This window comes from Alosa pseudoharengus, unplaced genomic scaffold, assembly GCF_046254945.1.
Source record: "Alosa pseudoharengus isolate Yale_2024_CS ecotype anadromous, Long Island Sound unplaced genomic scaffold, YU_APseudo_1.1 YU_APseudo_1.1_scf_1, whole genome shotgun sequence".
NCBI lineage: Eukaryota > Metazoa > Chordata > Actinopteri > Clupeiformes > Clupeidae > Alosa > Alosa pseudoharengus.
Genome location: NW_027468564.1, coordinates 51,350,394 through 51,371,620, shown reverse-complemented (window position 1 = coordinate 51,371,620; position 21,227 = coordinate 51,350,394). Strand labels below are relative to the sequence as shown.

Below are 21,227 nucleotides of genomic sequence, written 5' to 3'. Positions count from 1 at the left end.
TGTTGTTTGGAACTGTAGAAATGGTATAAAAATAGCGCTTTGTAGCGGCGCAATTTAAATGCCCCGCTCACACGAGTTGTGACTGAAAACGGTACAATCGAACTTTCTCAAAACACATCCGAATGACATGATTTTGATGTCAACTCAATGTATGTACCCCCAATCATCCGTAAATCGATCTAAAGTGCATTTTACTCTGGATAATTCCTTTAACCACAGTCTTTTTATATGGCTGTCCTCTGGAAAGCACCTCCAGTCCCTCAAAGCCAGAACTGAAAGACTAAGGAGCTCCTTTCCCAAGCCATACAGGCCATGAATGCATAACTGTCCCAGCACTTTTCCTTTTTATAAGCCCATTAAAATGTATTTATTTTTATTTACCCTCACCTTTTTTATTATTATTTATTTATACTTATACTTTGTTCCCTTTGCACAGGGTGGAGTTGCTGTCACGATCCCTCATTTCACTGCTTTTTGTTTCTGTGCAAATATGCAAGTAACAAATACATCTCTTGAATTCCTACAGTTGCAGAGTGTTTGTATTTTACAGAACTGCAAAAATTCAAACATAATCAGAGGAACCATGTCAACTGACAAGGTAATATTACACAGTTTCATACAAATAATATATTATTGCACAAATGCCATAAACTCTGTATACGGGTAGGGTGCACCTGGATAAGCACCCCATTCTCCCTATTACAGTTAGTTTGCCATCAAAATGATTTTGAAGCTGTTAAGGTAAGAATTTGCATTGCTGCCTTTAATCTATTCAGAATAACACAGTATAGGCTTATGGAATTGCTCTTTTTAATACAGCATGCACATTTCAAAAGAGTACTGCTGAGTGCATTTCTGTTTCCCTGTATGTTAGCAGTAGTCAAAGCTTCGTAGAAAGCAGAATTCTTATCAATGAAATATTACTCAAATTGAACTAAAAATACATAATGTAGATAAGACTGATACTTCTGTTTTACACAGAACTGGAGAATCTGAGTATGGAAGATGTGTGCTCCACTGAAACATACAAATCTTAGAGTGATGTGGGAGCTATGTAAAGGAAGATAGTCTTGACTTTTAAATTTATACATTTTGTAGTGTTGTAAAGTACATTGACCCTGAGATCACAACACAACAGTCTACCACATCACCACCTGCTGGACATCAGAGCGAACTGTGTCCCTGAACTGCATCAGCTGGTCCAGTCTACCACATTGCCACCTGCTGGACATCAGAGCAAACTGTGTCCCTGAACTGCATCAGCTGGTCCAGTCTACCACATTGCCACCTGCTGGACATCAGAGCAAACTGTGTCCCTGAACTGCATCAGCTGGTCCAGTCTACTACATCGACACCTGCTGGACAGCAGAGCGAACTGTGTCCCTGACTTGCATCAGCTGGTCCAGGCCACTCTTCAACTGCTTGGCCAGTTCCCGGATCTTTCTGGCAAACTTGGTCTCTGAGCCCTTCTTGAGCTGCTCCTTGTCCTCCTTGGAGAAGTAGATGTCCATGCTCATTGCGAATCCGTCCAGAACGCCGGAGGACCTTCCGTTCGCTCTTAGAGAAATCGATTGGCTGCCGACCACCTGTGCCAACCTCAGCACTCTCATGGCGTCCTTGTCTATGCCCCGTAGGATGCCAAGGTTGCACTTCATCAAGCACTCCATCCCCGTGCTGACGAAGTTCAGACAGGCCTCCACATCCTCCATCTGAATCTTGTAGTTCTGCATGATCTCCTCTACTCTCTTCCTCTCCTTGGTGTTGGACATTTTGTTCTTGATGGCCATCGATGCCCCGGTCACGCCCCCCGCTGCGGCTACTCCGATGCCAACGGCGGTCACCGCTAAAGACGCCCCAAAGGTAAAAGGTGCCAGGGCCAAACCTGCAACCGCTGCCACTCCGCCGACTGCCCCCGAGGTGCCCCCTGCAATGCCAGCGATCCTCGTTTTTTTGTGCAGCTCGTCCAGTTTGTCGGCCATGCAGTAGAGCTGGGTGATGTGGTCATTGAAGATCTGACCGCGGAAGAACAGGAGACCCTCAAACAGGTGCAGCGCCAGTCTTACCCGATGAGCCTCATTAGAGATCATCCTACATGGTGCAAGGTAGAGCAGACAAGCAAACGCACTGACTAAAAAGGCTTTAAATACAGTGAATATGAGACAAAACATGCTAGAATGAGCTGTTTTCAACTGTCTTAGGAAACCACATACGTCAAATTGTTTTCATCGAATTGGTGATATATGCGCTCTGTCTCTGAAACACACACAAGGCAGCCGAATAGGTGAGTGTTTGACATGGGCAATGAATCATGAACATGAATGGCAGATATAGAAATAAAAGGTATTCAGAATCCAGAGAACACCCCTCCTCATCCATGCACTTGGATCTGTTACCTTAATCCATCAACGTCTCACCTTTGGCTGTGTTCCACCACTCCAGAAGTATCTCCAGCTCTTCCTGTGAGAGAGTAGGGAATCATAGAAGCATATTATATGGGCGGTGGTAGTGTAGGGGTGTAGGGGCTGGGCTAGCATGTGGTAGCCAGAAAAGTTGTGGGTTCAATTCCTGGCTTCCACCATTGTGCCCTTGAGCAAGGCACTTAAACTCGAGTTGCTCTGGGAAGAATAGCCCTTGTACAGTAATATGTCAGAGTTTGTTGTATGACAAGTGTTGGCATATTCAATGAGTATCCTTTAAATTTATAACTCAAATATTCAATAGAGAGTTGTGGTTATTACTCATAAAATAATACACAGTCCTGGCCATAACAGACCTTTGATATATGGCGAGAGGTCTCCAGCCCTCGTGGAAGTCTGGCTGGGAGAGAGAGCTGGTGCTGGAACTTCTGTCTTTCGGCCTGTGAGTAATGATAAGTAAATAAAGACAATGTCCTCGAACATCCACAACAGAACAAGTTCTTATTGAGTCATTGAGGGAAAAAGCTCTTTGTTTACCGGGACAGGTGGACTGGGAGAGATGCGGTTGCTCCAGGGACCACCGGGACTCTCAGACACAGAGTGGTGCAGTCTTTGGGGCTGCCCGAGTAGATAGGGAACAGAAATCTTATCTCAAATCGGTTGTGGGTGTATAATTCCTTTACTAGTGCCCAAGAACAGCCTTTTTTAATTTTATTTTTATTTCATGGACACATTCATAAATCCGGCACAAGTTGCAGTACATGTTTTATTTATTCATTTATCTGAATCTCTCTGGAGAGGTTTATGGGAGAGTATGAGCATGATGGGTCACACACTCAAATACACAGACAGACAGAGAGAGAGAGAGGAGGGAGAGAGAGAGAGAGAGCGAGAGAGTTACCGGAGTGTTAAATGGGGGATCAGGCAAAACAGTGATGTACAGTGGCTCTTCAGCAGGCTCAGTCTGGAGTTAAAAAGGTTGGCATATAAAGAGAAGAAGAATAAGTGTGGACAGATTGTATTACATCTATTCTGTTTCCTGTGTGTAACACCAAGGACTGGAAATAAGTATTTTACTTTAGCATGTCATCCTTTGGATTATTGTCTTATTGTCTTGATCCAGAAATCAATCAATCAATCAATCAATCAATCAATATTACATAGAATTACATAGGCCTGCAGTAAAATTCAAGAATGAATGAGTTTATATACATAGTCAGACAGACAGACAGACACACATACATACATACACACACACACACACACACACACACACACACCAGACCTGTCAACCCTCCCGTTTTTTCCAGGGTTCTCGTGTATTTTAACGTTTTTCCTGCTGTCCCATTTTAATATTTTCCTGTAAAATATACCATATTTTATTAGGCCTACTCTAATAACATTAGCCCTACCATCGGACGTCCCTGCTGAATAAAAAAGCCTGACCAGCTTAAGGTGGTTTGCTGGTTGACCAGCTTATTAACCATCTTGTTTGACCACTCTATGGTGGTTGACCATAGCCTAGAAATCTAGACGCACCCTAGTGGCAGCAAATGTAATTTGCAGCCAGGGTAGTCTAGCAACTCTCCGTTGGCTTGCAAGCTGGAAAAATGAAACTTCGATCAGGCCAATGAATCACATCGTGTATAGAGGAGGCAACGGTTCCGCATGAATTCCCTGCTACTTGAAAACAAAGAAGATGGATGCTGCTGCTGGCGAACAGCGGTCTTTGAACTCGAGTTAAGCTTTTTTTTAATTGGCAAAAGTTTGATCAACTAGCCAACTAGCTCCGCTGGTGGGAAAATGCATGGGACTCATGAGTTGTAGCGCTATTATATTGCGTGCAGAGGAAATTTGAAAGACAACCGTTTAGCCCACCCATCGGATTGAGCGCTGCCAATGGTGAGTTCCCAGACCTTACATCTTGATGTGGCTCTGGCTCGTCAGGCTAGGTTGATCAGCTAGACCAGCAAAAACATACCTTCAGGGGGCGCTGTGGCGCAACTGACTACAGTGCTCATGCCATATATGGGTCCAAGTGCCCACGGGGACCCAAGTTCGAGTCTGACCCGGGTCATTTCCCGATTCCATCTCTCTCTCCCACTCGCCTTCTGTTTGCCTCCTCACTGTCCTCTCATAATAAAGGCAAAAAAGGCCAAAAAAGAAAAGAAATAAACATACCTTCTGCTGGTTTACCCAGCTTATGATGGTAATTCAGCTGGCTTGTTTGTTGTACCACCTCAAGCTGTTCATTTTAGCTGGTGTTGCTGGTCTTACATGGTCCTATTTTAACTAGCCATGCCAGCATACAGTATGTTGATCATTATAGCAAACCAGTATGACCATCTTACACCAGCAATCTCAAGCTTGGCAGTCTGGTCACCAGCATGTCCACTTGGTGGCCCAACCAGCTACACCGGCAAAGACCAGCAAGAGCTGGAAGAAAACCAGCAAAGACCAGCTAAAACTAACTACCAGCATAAGATGTTTTCAAAGCATCAAAGGCGACCTTAGTGATGTTAGCCAATTTAAGGTAACGCAGTGGTTGTTGTGAGGGCACAATTTGATGCTAATCTGTAAACAAAGTCATGTTAGACCTAGCTTCACACCTTGTTTTAGTTAGTGCAGCAGTTTTGTAGTCTAAATTCTTGCTGTCAGCAGAGGGATAATGTTGACAGCTATGACACACACTAGGGCTGTCACTTTTGTGAAAAAATCCTGTTCGATTTTTGAGACATAAGTGTGAATTTGTGTGACCACCGGTATGCTCAAGCCAATCCAAACTTTTCTCATCTGTTGTTCCTCGTTGGTGGAACACACTGCCAGTTCCTACAAGGGCAGGGACATCCTTCTCCATTTTCAAAACACTCCTGAAGACCCAGCTCTTTAGAGAACATCTCCTCTCATAGCAACACTTACAACAAGTCTTACTGATCCTAGCACTCACCAGCCGTCTTCAACTGACAAGTAACTGTTAAAAACAGCACTCACTGATGCACTTATTCTTACTGTACTCTAATGTTTTTTTTAAATTGCCCTAAAATTGTTGAAAATTGCTCTAAAACTTAAACTGTTTACCATGTTGTTAGTCGCTTTGGCTAAAAAAGCGTCAGCCAAATGTAATGTAATGTAATTAATTGAATCGATTGTAAAATAAAGACGTTTCCATTTTCAACGGCAAATATAGGCCAATTCACAAACAACTAACAGGCATTAGGACGAACGTAAAGAGGGCACGTGTAGACGCAAGCCAGCAATATTTCTGATGATGTATTGGCGTGAAGTTTCGTGGCTACAGGCTTCAACGTACCTGCGTCTGTGTTTACGATTAGAAATGTCAAACAAATTTCGCCTACGTAGAACTCGATTGCACAGTTTGCATAGCCTACCGCTTTGTTCTTCTCCATGGTTTGATATACCAAAAATCCGAAGTAGGCCTACTTCCACATCGAACTCAAGGTATTAGGGCCTATCAATCGTCTCTCTCATGTCGCACAGGTTGATCGCGTTGTCCTCCATTTTTAGGCAAAACACGAGCAGCACAGCAGCTGATTGAAACAGCTGTTTCCGGTGCGTCAAATTGGTGGGAATTTTCTTTTTACCTTTCGCAATGCTTACTGCACTTCGGAATTCTTTTATATTCTTATATTCTTGTTTGTGAATTTTGTTACATCTATCCTTTTTATTTGTTTAATTCGTTTAAAATTAATAGTGTACTTATTTGGTTAAAATCGATTCCCTATTTTAGTTTTCGAAACTTGTGTTGTTTGGTCCAATCGATTGTGCAATCGATTTTCGAACGTAAAGTGACCCTAACACACACACACTTACCTTGGCACCGATATGGAGCTCATCTGGTTCAACCATAGACTATATTATACAGTCTATGAGTTCAACATACATGGGTTCCACGGTAGACTAAGAGTAGAGAGGTAGATATTTAAAGAGCTATAAATAATTTATTAAATGAAAAATGTTGAGCGTACAGTAGGCTACCACACATCCTCCACCAACCACACATACATACACACACACACGCACTCCCTACCCACCTGGTATTCATCAATAGTTTTTTGCCTGGTTAAATGCCTGGCTTTGGAGGGTGGAGGGGGAGGAGGTCGAACAGCTACGCAAACCCTGAACAAAAAATCATCAAAACATATTCATGAACGGAATGGGGCTCGTGACAAGACCTCTGTATGACTGCTGTGGGCTTCAGCGTCCCTTTGAGCCTATCACCAAGACCACACTGCAGCCATGCTTAATAAATACCAACATGTGTATCAGCACATGTCTAAGTGACAAATTGGGGAAATGATCATTACATTGTGATAATATATTTTCTCACATGAGATTAATTGAATAATTGTTTTGCTGTCCAATGACAGAGTATTCGATTCTGTATTTGAGTATGTGCAGTCAGAGTACAAACTTCTGCAGTAAACAGCATCTTCATCTGGTAGAGCCTGTGCAAAAGGTTCTAGGGGTTCTAGGTAATAACAGCCAGGGTGGTGAAGATACCTTTCAGTATACCAATAACTTGTACGATCCCGGCCACGGCGGCGACAGCCGCAACGCCTCCAACGGCACCGGTGGCACCCGTGATGGCGGCGATTTTCACCTTTTTAGAGACCTTGTCGATGTTGTCAGCAAGTGTCCGAAGTTCGGTGATGTGGTTCTGAAGAGACTCACCGCGGTCGGTCAGAAGAACATCATACACACGCAAGGACTTCTGGATCCTTTGCACTTTCTTGGTGAATGTTCTAAGAAGGAGAAGAAGTACGGTTCAGCCGCAGATGAGCTACAGCTTGTTAAACAATCAGGACATGTCTTTGTGGTCATAAATCTGTTAATGTAACTTAAAAAGCGATGTGTTAAAAATGACACATCTGCTGACTGCTCAGGGACAACACATTTTGTGTCCGTTTCAACACACCATTGTGTGGCTTTCTGGGTGAAAGACAGATTTTAGCTAAAAAAACAAAAAAGTGTGTACCTTTTGTTTGTTTGCTTGCTTGTTGTTTTTGTTACTGAAATCTGTCTTTCATCTTTCACCCACACAATTGCTGTGTTGAAATTGACACACAATTGTGTAGTCCAAGAGCTAACACACAATGTGTCACATGACCTTTTAGAGTATGGTCTTTGAATATAACTTTTGTCCCTGAAAAATGAAAGTGTTTTTTTTTATCCACACCCTGAAGAGTTATTAGGCTACCAAACTCCACAGAACTCTAAAAAACAGAAAAACCTGCTTGAATCCGGTAATCTAACTGCGACATCTTCCTCTCCCTTGATGACTCAAAGTGTATAACCCATTTCCACATACCTGGCCTCTATGTCTTTTGACAACAGATGATCATTTGTCAGCTCGTCCCATGCTAAAAGGCAAGTAAGCATGATGAGTGTTATTATTCTAAAGCATATTTCTCAGAGACAATGTTCAGTAGTGGTCACAAAATATCCAAAACAACTCACATTCTACTGAGCTCCACCACTGCATCAGCTCATCATTACCCTTCAGCAACCAAAAAAGATAAATCATCACTCACAACATAGCCTACGTGTTTCATGTGTCTGCATCTCCAAGTTTGGACATTTTATAATTCTGTAACTATCTGTATTGTAAATTGTGACAAAATGTAAAACAATTTAAAATGATAAGACAACCATAAGATAGTTCCATGCCATGGAGTAGGGGCCTTCTTGATTGTGGCTTTTCTTGTTGACAGCTGTTGTCGTTGTCAGGATCTGGATATTTTTTAATGGGAAGACCAGACTTTGCTCCTGGATCTTGTGTGACCTTTTTTGAAAAATATGTCAGTGATTCATTATTTTTTTTGCACACTCCTTTGATTGATTACCTGTTTTTAAATTAAGATTTAAAGAATAATTCTAGCAGCACATATTTAATATTCCATGTTTGCTCCCAGCGAACATTTTTACCCAATGTCAGTACAAAACAGAAATGTGCTGACCTTTTAGATAACATATTGCCTTATCACATACAGTATTTCCATTCCACTGTAGTCAGCAATAACAGACTGTGGAGACTTTTGCACCACAACCACTCACAAGAACTCACTCCTCCCAACATTCCAAACTTTCTAAATGATTTTGCTTTGGTACCTCAACATATTTGTCTTTGCTAACTGAGAATGTTTTATATCACACCTCAAAGTCTTATTAATACACAATCATCATTCTCTATATGCTGTTTTTGAATGTTTTTTGCAAATTCAAATAATCTGTAAATTACCTTCATATCAGCGTCCTTGGTATATTGGATGTCATGACATTTAGTGGGCAGCCGTGGCCTACTGGTTAGCACTTCGGACCTGTAACCGACCAGTAGGCACGGCTCAAGTGCCCTTGAGCAAGGCACCTAACCCCTCACTGCTCCCCGAGCGCCGCTGTTGATGCAGGCAGCTCACTGCGCCAGGATTAGTGTGTGCTTCACCTCACTGTGTGTACACTGTGTGCTGTGTGTGTTTCACTAATTCACGGATTGGGATAAATGCAGAGACCAAATTTCCCTCACGGGATCAAAAGAGTATACAGTATATACTTATACTTATATATGAGAGGGAAGTGGTGCAAGGTAGTTAAATCCTTTTAGAGGATGTTCACCCTTGCTGGGAGAAAGTGGTGAGGGAATGGATTTCTGGCCCTGATGAGGTTGAAGGAGGGAAATGCGTACAGGTGTAAAATAAAACACATGATTAGACACATATGATTAGACAGTCTTGTCACAGATTGATGGGCTAATATGTCCTCATTCATTGGAGATGGCAGCCGGATCTTGTCTGTTATTGCACATTAGTTTCCCCACAAATTATTTCCATGCCTGTTCTGTGGTCAGCAAACATCACAGACATTAATTATTCACTGGAGAAGACTGACACTATTTATTCGCAGCTTAACTGTTCAACAGTGCATCACATCAGTGCCATAGGGTTTATAGAATGTGTAAGAGAAGAAGAGGTTTGGCTAAAGACTGAGGCTCACAGAGCTTGCTGAGGTAATGCTCAAACTATAAAGAAAGATGAATGCTTCAATTACTCTTCAACTGAACTACCTGAACACCACCAGGAATAGTTAGGATTTGTTGAATAATGTATATTATTAACCACTGTCTGTGGTTAATGGTATAGGAAATGTGGGTGGGGGGAGTGATTAAAACAGCTCTCCCACATCCATATCCATGGATGAGGTGCCCTTGAGCAAGACACCTAACCCCCCATCTGCTCCCGGGCGCCGGAATAAGGGCTGACCACCGCTCCGGTTGTGTAGTGTGCTCTAGTGTGTGGGCTACAAGCGCACCGCTCCTTGTGTGTGTGTGTGTGTGTGTGTGTGTGTGTGTGTGTGTGTGTGTGTGTGTGAATGTGTTCACATGGCCCGCTGATGGGTAAAATGCAGAGAACACATTTCGTCACAGGACAACCCCCTTCCCCTTGAGCATATACACATTCCTGTGACTTAAGACAATTTTGTGTGCATTTGAAAACATAGGATCATACCGCTGCCATGGCGATAGTGGTGCAGCTGTCTGAGATGCTGAATGCGATCCGATGCCGCATGGCGCTGTCCACCTGTGATTACTTATTTTACCTCTACACCCCTGCTCACAAGGAAAAGGCAACATGCACATTACAACAGACACACTTGTCCCCCAAACAAAAATGATTGAAATTCAAGGTTAACACAGCATCATGTGTGATATGATAACTCATACAGTACTGTGCACGGCACAGAGATATAGTTTCTACCTCCGGCGTGCTTGGAGAATTGGAGACAGGGGAGGTCAGGGCACTCTGTGGTTGGTTGCCCGCGTTGGCCGACAAGCGTGTCCTAGGAGCTGGCACAGGCCGCTGCAACACACACACACACACAAAAAACACTCCAGTCAGACGCTGATGTGGACTCACCTTGGAAAATGAGTCAGACATCTTAATCTTTTCCAATGAATGCAGACAATCAAACATAAGTACTCACACGATCCATGTTGCAGGATGTAGACAGTGTATGCTTAGTGTAGTGTAATGTGGCTAAGACTGTGGCTATTGTAAGCACTTTCATGAATACATGACCAGGGTGGGGTTAGAATGTATCTCAACACACAGACAGGTTTGACAGGAGGTGTTGGTATCATCATAACATGCATTCTATAACTTTCATTTTTGCATGGACCTGAAGTCAACTCTCTTGTTGTTATGCTGCATTTATTTGCTCTAGGATATTTGTTTTTAGCATGGGCCTTGATTCAGTGAGTGACAATAATATCACTAATTTGCATAAGGTCTACAAACATGACTGTCATAAAACAGGACATGAACAGGATATTTGTCTTTGCAGGATATTTGTTAAATTACCTAAATTATGTATTAAAACTATGTAATAGTTATGTAATAACCTATGCATTACAACAACAGTTAAACAAAACAGTTTGCCAGAAATATGACTCAGGTTTTGAACTTAGCTGAGGTTGCAGGAAAAGTGTTTATTTACAGGGGTATAGTATCTGTACACAGTGGAACAGTCTCTCTAATCATACTGATTCACACATTTACACAGTAATAATATACATAGTATAATTCAAATAGCTTAATATATATTAAAAAGGGCATTCATTATCTACAGCTGAAGGCAATGAGAATTCACACGCATAAAAATCCCACTTTTACAAGGGATTTCGGTAACACTTTACTTGAAGGTATCTACACAAGAGTGACATGACACTGTCATAAACCTAACCCTAACCTAACCTAACCCTAACTTAACCGAATGACACTTGACAGAAGCGAGTGACGCGTTATGTCATATACATTTATGACTTGTGACATGTTTATGACACTCTTATGTAGATACCTTCAAGTAAAGTGTAACCGTGTTTTCTTAGGTATTAAGAAAAAAGTACATGTACATGGGTCACAACAGCTGTATTGTTGCAGGAACAATGTTCTGGGAAAAAAGGAGGAAGTTATTTAACAAAGCGTTGGCACATGTTCCATTTTGTCAAGTTATGCAACAAGCTAATCAAAGTTTACAATCACAATTTCAGGATTAACCTCTAATGAAACAGGATTTCATCTCTAACTTCATTGTTGTGTAATGTAATTCATTAATACCACAAAAGAATTAAAACAAAGTGCCAACTATTTTATATGTCCTCTAAATGTTGTTACGTCTGGACATGTAACATATCAAAACCTGCCAAGTGAATCTGAAACGCGAGTCAGCTCATCTTGTGTGTTTTGAAGTCGGGCTGCCACCTTGCGTAGCGTTTTGGCAAACTTGTTCTCTTTGCCCTTCTTCAGGCGCTGGTTGTCCTTCTTGCTGTATAAGGTGCCGATGCCCCCTGCAAACCCTCGGAGGAGGTCAGACGACTTGCCCGCCGCTCCCAGCCCTAAAGCCACCTCCCCGGACAGCCCCAGCATGCTGGCCACTCGGCTGGTGTCCATGTCGACGCCTTTTAAGATGGAGAGGTGGTTCCGTCCGATGTGCTCCATCCCCGTGTAGATGAACTGGAGGCAGCTCTCCATGTCCTCCAGCTTCTTGCGGTAGTCCTGCACCAGGGCCTCCAGCGCCCTCTTGTCGTGGTCGATGGCCACCTTGTTCTTGATGGACGCCTTGGTGAGGCCGCCTGCCGCCACCACCCCTACGCCCACCGCTGTGATGGCCAGAGAGGCGCCCATGGTGAAGGGGGCCAGCACGATGCCCGTCACGGCTGCAACGCTGCCCACGGCCCTTGTCGCGCCACCGGTGGCGCCTGCTGCCTTCAACTTGCTGTAGGCCTTGCTGATGTGGTCGGAAGTCGTGTTCATCTCGCCGATGTGATTCTGCAAGGTTACTCCGTGGGTGGACATGAGGAGCCGGTACAGCTGAACAGCTCGCTGGACACGGTGGACTTTCTTAGCCAACATTCTGAGACAGACGGAGAGAATGTATGCATTGTCATATGAGACTTTTATTTTGTTTTACCATGTACACCACATACCTTTGTGAAATATATTTCATATTTAGTTAATGACTACTAGTCCATGTTTATAAAGGTATGTCTTAACTGGTAGAAATTGGGAAACAGTATGAATTTCATTGGTTCTATACCCAGGGGCCAAACACAATCAAAATGTACTGCAAGTTGGATCAAAGCTTGTGTGAAATGAATGAATGCATATATCACATTATGTGGACTAGCTTACTCTCAACAACAGCCATATGGTACCTACCTAGGCTCTGTGTCTGGAGACTGGGACATTTTCTCCCATGCTGAAAGACAATCAGAACACTAAGTTGTTATCTTTGTCAACAGATGTGAGGAGGGTGTTATATTTGATAAGAGCACATTTCTGAGTTGATAACTGTCGGCCCCATTGTGAGGCCTATTATTAGGACTTGACTTTGTGAGCGCTGGTGACTGGCCTTGTGACATGCAGTGCAAATACGTTCTGTAGTGTTCATGGTCATTAGCTGGCTCACATCCATTAACTCCCAGCACCAATACTGACACAGGATAAAGACACAGGAGTCATGGGCTTTAGCTTTTGTTAGTGATGATGGAGGTTAGTTTGATTTGACACTCACGTTTCACAGTTCTCCACCACGCCATGAGTTCCTCATTACTCTGAGACGGGGGGAAAAAACAAGTTTTACAGGAGGTATGTATCCATTCCAAATGTCACATCATTTAAACCCCATTGATTTGTCCAACATTTAGGAGAAATGTTAAAAGAAAAAGCAAAATGACAATAATAGTCAAATAATTGTTGGTGTCAACATTTGCACTACTGCAGCTGTAAATCTTATGTAAAGCCCCATGTTTTTGGAAAACCAAAAATGTCACACTCTTTCTTATATGATCATATCTGGTTGCACCATGCTGATATAAGCTAACCTATTACACACTACAGAATATCAGAAAAAGTCAACAAAAATCATCTGTTCAATTATCAATCTTCCTATGTCTTGGCTTACACATTACAATTAAAGGGCGGGGGTAAATAATGAATTTATGAAATTGATTTCTCCCCAAGCCATTTACTGCGCTTTCTACTCTTTTGTTTAATCATGGCAAGAATATGACACAAACATTTCTTCAAGACATTTTCAAACCAGCCTTGGCTTAAGAATGAAACGCAAAATGCTAATTTCCAGCATTGTCACCATTATGAACTGTACCATGACACGTTGAGCTTCAAGCGAATCTCTTCTTTGAGGCCTTGGGAGTGAGCTGGACCCAGATGGTTGATAGCCAGGTACGGGAGGATAGGGCCCAGGTGCTTGATAGCCAGATACAGGGGGATAGGGCCCAGGTGGTTGATAGCCAGGTACGGGAGGATTGGGCTCAGGTGGTTGATAGCCATGTACGGGAGGATTGGGCTCAGGTGGTTGATAGTCAGGTACGGGAGGATAGGGCCCAGGTGATTGATAGCCAGGTACGGGAGGATAAAATGGGTTGAAGCCAGAAGAAGCAGTAACTGGTGGGGCTGCAGCCTAGTGTTTGTGAAAACCAAATTTTAACAATGCCCTTTTAAAAGGAAATTTATGAAATATTGCCATTTGGCCTCAATGAGGTGATTAAAGTATGCTTCTATTACAAGATAAATATCGCAAAACATGTATTATTAGCAAGTTAAAAGTGTGACCCAGTTTTGGAGTCATTCACGACATTCCAGTTGGTTGAGTCTGTCTGTGTCTTATCTCTCAACAGATTTCACCAGGAAATGATGACTTCCTCCCGCTGTCATGTGTTTACCTGTAAAGGGTGAGTTTCTGTGTCCAGGAGAGCTTCCTCGTAGCTCGGTGGCTGCAGGTCCCCTCCGCTCCAAACATTCTGATAGGACGGTGGGGGCGGTGGGGCTGCCCATCCTCTCTGAGAAACCAGACAGAGCACACTCACATGCTCAAGCTCAACGTTACAGTTCTCCTTCAGAGCTGACCGATTGATGTTGAGGTTAAATACGAGCTCATTAAGTGGACGAAAATGTAAATGTCAACTGGAATGGCCAGGTGAATTTGTGAATCTGAATTTGACTTAAATTTAGGAATGTAGTAAAAAAGAACTGATGGTTTACCATATGAATTGACTGTGTTTACTTTGGCTACATTTAGGCCCAAATATCTTTTAAAAGGGGACTGGACTGATACAACTTAATTGCTAAACATGAGTGGGGAACATAGCGGTAGGTGTAGTTATGTGACTTCAACAACACAGATGACTGGAAGTTATGTATGTAACAAGCTCATGTGTTTCCCTGATGAAAGTGTGTGCAATCAGAGGGACACACAGGTAAAGATTGCCCCACCACAGTCTGCAGTTGTCAGCGCTTCAGTAATAACATACATTTCCCATCCTAGATAAAATTTGCTTGTGTACTTCTCCCCTTAGGAAAAGTATTACCTGCAGTGTTCTTACACATATCATGTTCTAACCAACTGTTCTGAACTGCATTATAACAATACATTCAATTTTAAAATGACAATGACATGTTATGGTACCATAACAATTAAATAAATAGTTTCAAAACCATTTTATCTTGTTTTATTTGTGATTGTATCATTGACAGTAAGGGCTACCTGTGATGAATTTCCAGAATTAAGTAACAATTGAATGATGAATAGATAAAAACATAAATATCTTACCCCTGCCATATCACTGGATAGAGAAGTCAGGTGGAGAGTATTTCCCTGTAGTTAATGTGCAAGTCCACTTCAACCAAGTGAAGGTGACAGAGCAGCTCATGTTTTTTATTTGCCGTGGGTGGTGACAAATGGAAAAACTTCCGTCATTCTTTTTCTCAGACTGTGCTGTAGTGGAGTTAGACACAGCCCACATTGCTCAAAACCTGCTTATTCATGCAGGCTTGCTTTACTACCAGGAAGTTCCCATGAAGTCTTGTGTGTTTTGTTTAAGAATGCCCCACCCCCACCCATATTTGAAATACAAACATGTATTTAAAATACATACTTCAAATACAAAGTAGTATTTTGTAATTTGTATGTTATTGGGTTGAAGAAAATGGCTTTGTATTTTGTATCAAAATACAATAATTTTGGCAGAACCACTAGCCTACTTTTGGTAATGTGATGACATCATTAAAGTGCAAAGCAATGAATGTAGTGCCGTCTTAGTAGACTTCTTGTTAAAGAATATTGAGATTCAGGAATGATCCTGTGCAAGACATAGACTGTATATACAGTCTATGGTGCAAGATGATAACAGGTTTCTCATACTCACATGCACAATACACTCCCAACATTGCTCAACCATACAACCCCAATTACCAAAGGCAAAAGGCAAATTGGGCTATTTCATGGAAAATATAAGCACAATTTGAATTAAAATAGTTAGGAAGGGGGCGACAAAAGGCTGGAAAAGTTGTGTTATTGTAAACTGCGTTGTGTTGAACCTGTGTGATTCAGCCCTGCACACGCCGGGATGCGAACCCGCGAACAGCAGCACCTCGGATCGGGAGTCGAGCGTGCTGACAGTTGAGGTAAAAGCCCAGGCTACTAGCTTGCATGCCAGCAGCACTATTGAGGTGTCGGGGAGTGAGGTTTACCAACATTCTACAAGCACAGATAAGCTCGCTGGCATCCGTTACATTATGATAAAGATAATTAAAGGAGGAACATTTCACAACCACCATGATTGGGTATAATAAAATGCATCTGAGTCTCTCAGAAGTAAAGATATTCATCACTCTGTGTTTGGGCCATTTGTGTGGGCAAATAATAAAACAATATAAGAATAATGCTACTTAACATGAATTTGCAACACATTTAGGGATTTCATCATCTACAGTAATATTAATAGAATCCAGAGAAATCTTTGAAAACAAGGGACAGAGCTGAAAAACAATATTGGATGACCGTGGTCTTTTTGGACATCAGATGGCACTGCATTACAACCAAACCTGTTTCTGAAAAGGAAATCATTGTATGGGCACAGGAAAACTTCTAATAACCATCATCTATGAACACAGTTGTTCACAATGTTAACTTTATGCAAAAGACGAAATTGTATTTAGACATGGTACCACAATGCCACCGTCTTAGCTGGGCCTGAGTTCATTTAAATGGACTAAAGTAATGTGGAAAACTGTCCTGTGGCTAGACCAATCAAAATATGCAATTCTTTTTGGAAATCATGGACTCCTCTGGGCTAAAGAGGAGAGGGCCTATCCAACTAATCCAACTTGTTACAGTGCTCATTTCAAAACCCAGCATCTGTGATGGTATGGAGGTGAATCAGGGCATGTGATGGTATGGAGGTGAATCAGGGCATACACACTATGCCATCCGTACCATACCCGAGTACGTTTGAACCCAAAAGTCCGGTTCGTTTGACCAGTGTGATCGCTCCGTACCGTACCCGGGCACGGTACGCTTATCCGTGCCCGGGTCCGCTTGAGGAGGTGGACTAGGGCACAGTACTGTACAGCAGCTCAACCGTGCCTGGGTACAGTTTGATAGTGTGCAGTGTGAGTGCGGACCAAGAACGGGAGAGAACCGTACTCCGGCACGGTACAAGTGAGAGTGAGTACGTCCTATGCCTATGGTTGGCATGTATCACATCTGGCAAGGCACAATTTATTCTGAATGATGTACACAGGTTTTGAGCAACATATATGCCATCCAGACAACGTACATATTCGAGGGAATATCTTGAATATGTCAGGAAAACAATGGCATTCCCCATACAGAAAAAAATATATTGAAATATATTTTAAAGTGTCAAAAATATATGTGGCATATATTCCAAATACATTGAAATATATTTGCATTGTTGTTCACTTATATTTATAATTTTTAAATATATTCTGAAATATAACAAAAATATATGATGTTAAGTGTGAAATATATTTACATGTATAACATGTAATGTAAAATATATGACAAAATATATGGTCATAAAATGTTTAGCTTGCTAAATGGTCAAAAATGTATTTTGATTATAGTAATTCCCTTTCCCCCTATACACAACAGTATATCAGCTATTAGCACATATGCACAACCCCTCTCTCCATGCCACAGCCGAGCTGTGACCACACTTATACCTTTCTTAATATAGTTATTTATATATAGATATATAGACTTTATTCTTGCACTGTTGCACTGTTTGACTTACTCATTTGCACCACCATGACACTCATTCACAAAGAGCACATTACCTTACCTTATGCACAGAGGACCACAGGCTCAGTCCCAGCTTCAGTCATTGCAAGCGCACCTGATTGATTAATCACCCACTATGTGGATACTGTTTTTTTAGAATTGATTTAGATTAAGTTTTATTTTTTATAATTTGTGTTTTAGTATATTTAGTATATTCTTTATCTTCTACAGTCCTTATTGCTTAGTTGTGTTTTTTATATTATATACTTTTAATTACTTTTTTCTGCTGTTAGTGAATGTGTGTGTGTATGTTGTCTGTATGCTACTGTGACCTTGAATTTCCCCTAGGGATCAATAAAGTATCTATCTATCTAACTATCTATCTATCTATCTATCTATCTATCTATATCAGCTGTATTATGACACACAGCTATAATAAATACTGTAGGCCTACTTATATTTAACTGCAATGTAAAATGACAGATAGTTGCTAGGACTATTAGGCCATATAAAGGTGGCACTTAACACTATAAGTGCAATTAGATTTTTTTTTTTTACATCTTTCCTGAAGTCGTTTAATTATTGAAAATATGCACAATATTTATGATGCATAACAGTTACACACTGAAAAAAATGGGCTGTTAAATTAACATAAAAAAATCTTGTACATCGGTTGCATCAATTAAATCATGTCCACGAAGTCCAATTAATTCATGTTAAAAGTGGCAAATTGTATTCTGTTAAATTAACATGATTTTTTCATGTGTATGTGAAGAAATTGTTTCTTATCAGTCAAACATGATTTATTTTGCTTTGATGAACATAATTTTTACATGTGCCACTGATATATAAGATTGTCATAAGTCCAACATGATTTTTTTCTTGTTTGATGGACATAATTTTTTTGATGCAACCGATGTACAAGATTTTTTCATGTCATATTTTAAAAACTATTGCATGTCAAATTAACATGTTATTTTAAAAAGCCTCTTCAATAACCTGAAGCAATCAACCACAACTAGAATTTGAGTACACATTTACAACATTTATTTCACATTTCCAGACATTGCAGACAAATGAAATAAAAACGTGATGCATTTATTACAAAAATAAAATGTTCTTGGGCAATATTCGGTGCATTTCAAAATTGCTAGTCCCTTGAACTTTCTACATTGCAAGTCATAACTTTGAAAAGTACAGCCAGTGAACATGCAAGACACAACTTCATTTTTCCTCAGATGTGTGTTGACATGAATGAAATACTCCCTTTCGTTTGGCAAATTGGAACAGCTACATAGATGACACGAGAAGGTGGTTAACTGATCTAAGGTCTGACCTAATTGTGTGCCGATGTGAACAATAAGAGCGTTCCATGTTTTAAAAGTACAGGGACAATCTGTATATGTGCAGGGGTAGTTTGTGGTGCGGCCAAAGTGGGGATGATGGAGTTTGTAATGAGCAAGTAGATCAGACCTACTTTGAACCGCTGATTCACATCCCTTGCACTGCCACATTTACTGTGAAAGAGAACACAGAAAGGGAGGTTGATATACCAATACAGAATATGAATACAGACACACAACATTGTGATCACAACACAACTTTTAAAAATGTATAACACTTCATGAATCAAATTTACCATGTATTGTCCTGTGTACAGCTTTACAAACTCAGCATTACTCGTCTTAAAAAAGTACAAAAGCACATTAAGTGCACCAAGATTTATGACCATGTAGCATTGAACAGTTATAAAAGGTTCAGTTTGATGGAGAAGAAAGAGAGGGAAGTACAACACAATAACAAAAAGAAGGAGGGAGAGAGAAAGTGGAAGAGTTAGGTAAAAAGTAAGAAACCGATGGAGAAGAAAAGAAGAGGGAAGTAGGAATACAAGATTAACCTGAGAAAGGATGTATAGAAAGTATGAGGGAGGGAGACAAAAGAAAGAAGGGAGTGACCTAGAGAACAGGGCTGTGTGTGTGTGTGTGTGTGTGTGTACAAAATCATCAATTGCTGTAACTTACCTGGCACATGCACCAAATGTTCCAATTTCAGTAATGCTGCAGCAAGCTCCTTCTGAAGTGTATTTGGAACTGGACTGTGAGGGACCGTTTGCTCTACAGGTGGTAAATCCTCTTCTACACGCTCTGCAACACCCAAATCACATGATACAAACTCAGCATTACTCGTCTTAAAAAGTACAAAAGCACATTAAGTGCACCAAGATTTATGACCATGTAGCATTGAACAGTGAAAGGTTCAGTTATCTAAATGTAGCAGCTATTGTCCATATGCAATGCTAACCAGTGACTGCCAGATAAACAAAAATGCTCCTTTGGCTGTTTGAAGCAGGATTTCACAACACCGTTTTTCAAATATCATCATCAAAAAGCTTCAGCATTTATTCACCAGTTGTCATGGGTTTCAATGTACGCACGCGTTACAGCCAGTCATGCCTTGGCGCCATCAAAACCCAGCTAGCTTAGCTTGATGTACACTTTCTAGGTTCTAAATCCGCACAGCAATTGACGTACAGCAGTGACCACAACAGGTTCCCGAAAATGAAATGAATTCGCTATGAAACATGTGTCGAAATAGTAAAACACACACCACTTGAATACGACGAAAACGCCACAACAATAACCCCATTCTCGACCGTTATATTGGGCCACAACAGTAACCCATAGCTGGTATGATTAGATGTAAGAAGTTAGTGCAACTATCTGTTTGTACTGTAAAAACGCAATAGCTTGGCAAAACATTCGGAAGAGCTACCGAAGATTAAGAATCAATTGATATTTACCACACATTGTAGATCTTGCATGCCGCTCGTAATGTCTTCAGAGCAAGAAAGCCAGTTGATTCCTCCTTCCCGCTTAGACTCAGGTCAGGTGCAGGAGCTACCGGGGTGGTCACGTCACTTAGTTCTTACCATCCAACATGATAAAATTATGTGAATTTGACATTCTCAAGGAATAGCTTAGGCTCACATGATTTTTTTTAATTTCAGAAGGACCACTAATAAATCATGTGAGGTTCTTTCAATAAATTCATGCAATTTCAACAACCCCAAAGAGACCTTTTTTTCAGTGCACTCCAACAGTGAAGTGCACTTAAACAATAGATAGAACTCACACACTATTAAATAACTGTATTAAATTCTGTAAAAAAGTATTTCATATACAATATTGTACATTTATATACAAAATATACATTTACAATATATACAATACATATTATACAGGATGCCACTGCGATTTAGCACTCCCTGCTTCATTTCTTGGAACAACTCATCCAAAGCTTTTTTTATTTACAGTATAGGTCGGCGCTGTGGCAAATGAACCGGCGTGGTAATATTTGTGCGCTTCATCCTTGTTGTCTGTGGACCAATCATGTGTCGCTATGATCTCCAACTTCAAACTGAAGATTCTAGAGCTCTAGGATCCATGCTTCCAACTGACAACTCACACATAACGGTAGTTTGTGAGCTCTAGGTTAGTTTATTTGCATCATAGACTGTATATATAGAACAGTCTATGATTTGCATGTAAGTTAATGTTAGATATAATAATGTAATGCCTGGGTTGAGTGGACTGAAGACACAGATAAGGGGAAGCACAACATCATCCCTGTGACCAACATCAGGGGATTCGATTTGGATAAATGGATGGATGGACTTATAAAGGAAAAAATGAC

At 41.1% G+C, this 21,227-nt stretch overlaps 2 protein-coding genes and 1 long non-coding RNA gene across 6 annotated transcripts; all 3 read right to left on the bottom strand.

Moving 5' to 3' along the window:
- Window positions 1–715: 715 nt before the first annotated feature.
- On the bottom strand, window positions 716–10,499 carry LOC143132254 (apolipoprotein L6-like). 2 transcript variants are annotated; one of them, XM_076291659.1, is made up of 14 exons: window positions 10,413–10,499; window positions 8,677–10,288; window positions 8,088–8,220; window positions 7,896–7,935; window positions 7,747–7,798; window positions 6,939–7,180; window positions 6,470–6,554; window positions 6,249–6,335; window positions 3,319–3,381; window positions 2,955–3,035; window positions 2,774–2,857; window positions 2,415–2,457; window positions 2,211–2,253; window positions 716–2,088 (listed from the first exon to the last, which is right to left on the bottom strand). In XM_076291659.1, the coding sequence occupies exons 8-14, from the start codon at window positions 6,282–6,284 to the stop codon at window positions 1,344–1,346; spliced, it is 1,095 nt and encodes a 364-aa protein (XP_076147774.1). In that variant the 5' UTR covers window positions 6,285–6,335; window positions 6,470–6,554; window positions 6,939–7,180; window positions 7,747–7,798; window positions 7,896–7,935; window positions 8,088–8,220; window positions 8,677–10,288; window positions 10,413–10,499; the 3' UTR covers window positions 716–1,343. The 2 variants fall into 2 exon arrangements, with proteins under 2 accessions (XP_076147774.1, XP_076147783.1); XM_076291668.1 differs by lacking the exons at window positions 6,249–6,335; window positions 6,470–6,554; window positions 6,939–7,180; ... (3 more) ...; window positions 8,677–10,288; window positions 10,413–10,499 and adding an exon at window positions 5,807–6,211.
- A 398-nt stretch (window positions 10,500–10,897) lies between these two features.
- Window positions 10,898–15,168, bottom strand: LOC143132267 (uncharacterized). Its single transcript, XM_076291680.1, has 6 exons — window positions 15,060–15,168; window positions 14,173–14,289; window positions 13,596–13,910; window positions 13,002–13,041; window positions 12,647–12,686; window positions 10,898–12,341 (listed from the first exon to the last, which is right to left on the bottom strand). The coding sequence occupies exons 1-6, from the start codon at window positions 15,066–15,068 to the stop codon at window positions 11,621–11,623; spliced, it is 1,242 nt and encodes a 413-aa protein (XP_076147795.1). The 5' UTR covers window positions 15,069–15,168; the 3' UTR covers window positions 10,898–11,620.
- A 3,396-nt stretch (window positions 15,169–18,564) lies between these two features.
- LOC143110232 (uncharacterized) lies at window positions 18,565–20,305 on the bottom strand. 3 transcript variants are annotated; one of them, XR_012984115.1, is made up of 3 exons: window positions 19,836–20,302; window positions 19,556–19,678; window positions 18,565–19,051 (listed from the first exon to the last, which is right to left on the bottom strand). It is a non-coding gene; the product is annotated as an uncharacterized LOC143110232 (long non-coding RNA). The 3 variants fall into 3 exon arrangements; XR_012984122.1 differs by having other exon boundaries at window positions 19,941–20,302; XR_012984099.1 differs by having other exon boundaries at window positions 19,556–20,305.
- Between the last annotated feature and the right edge of the window lie 922 nt (window positions 20,306–21,227).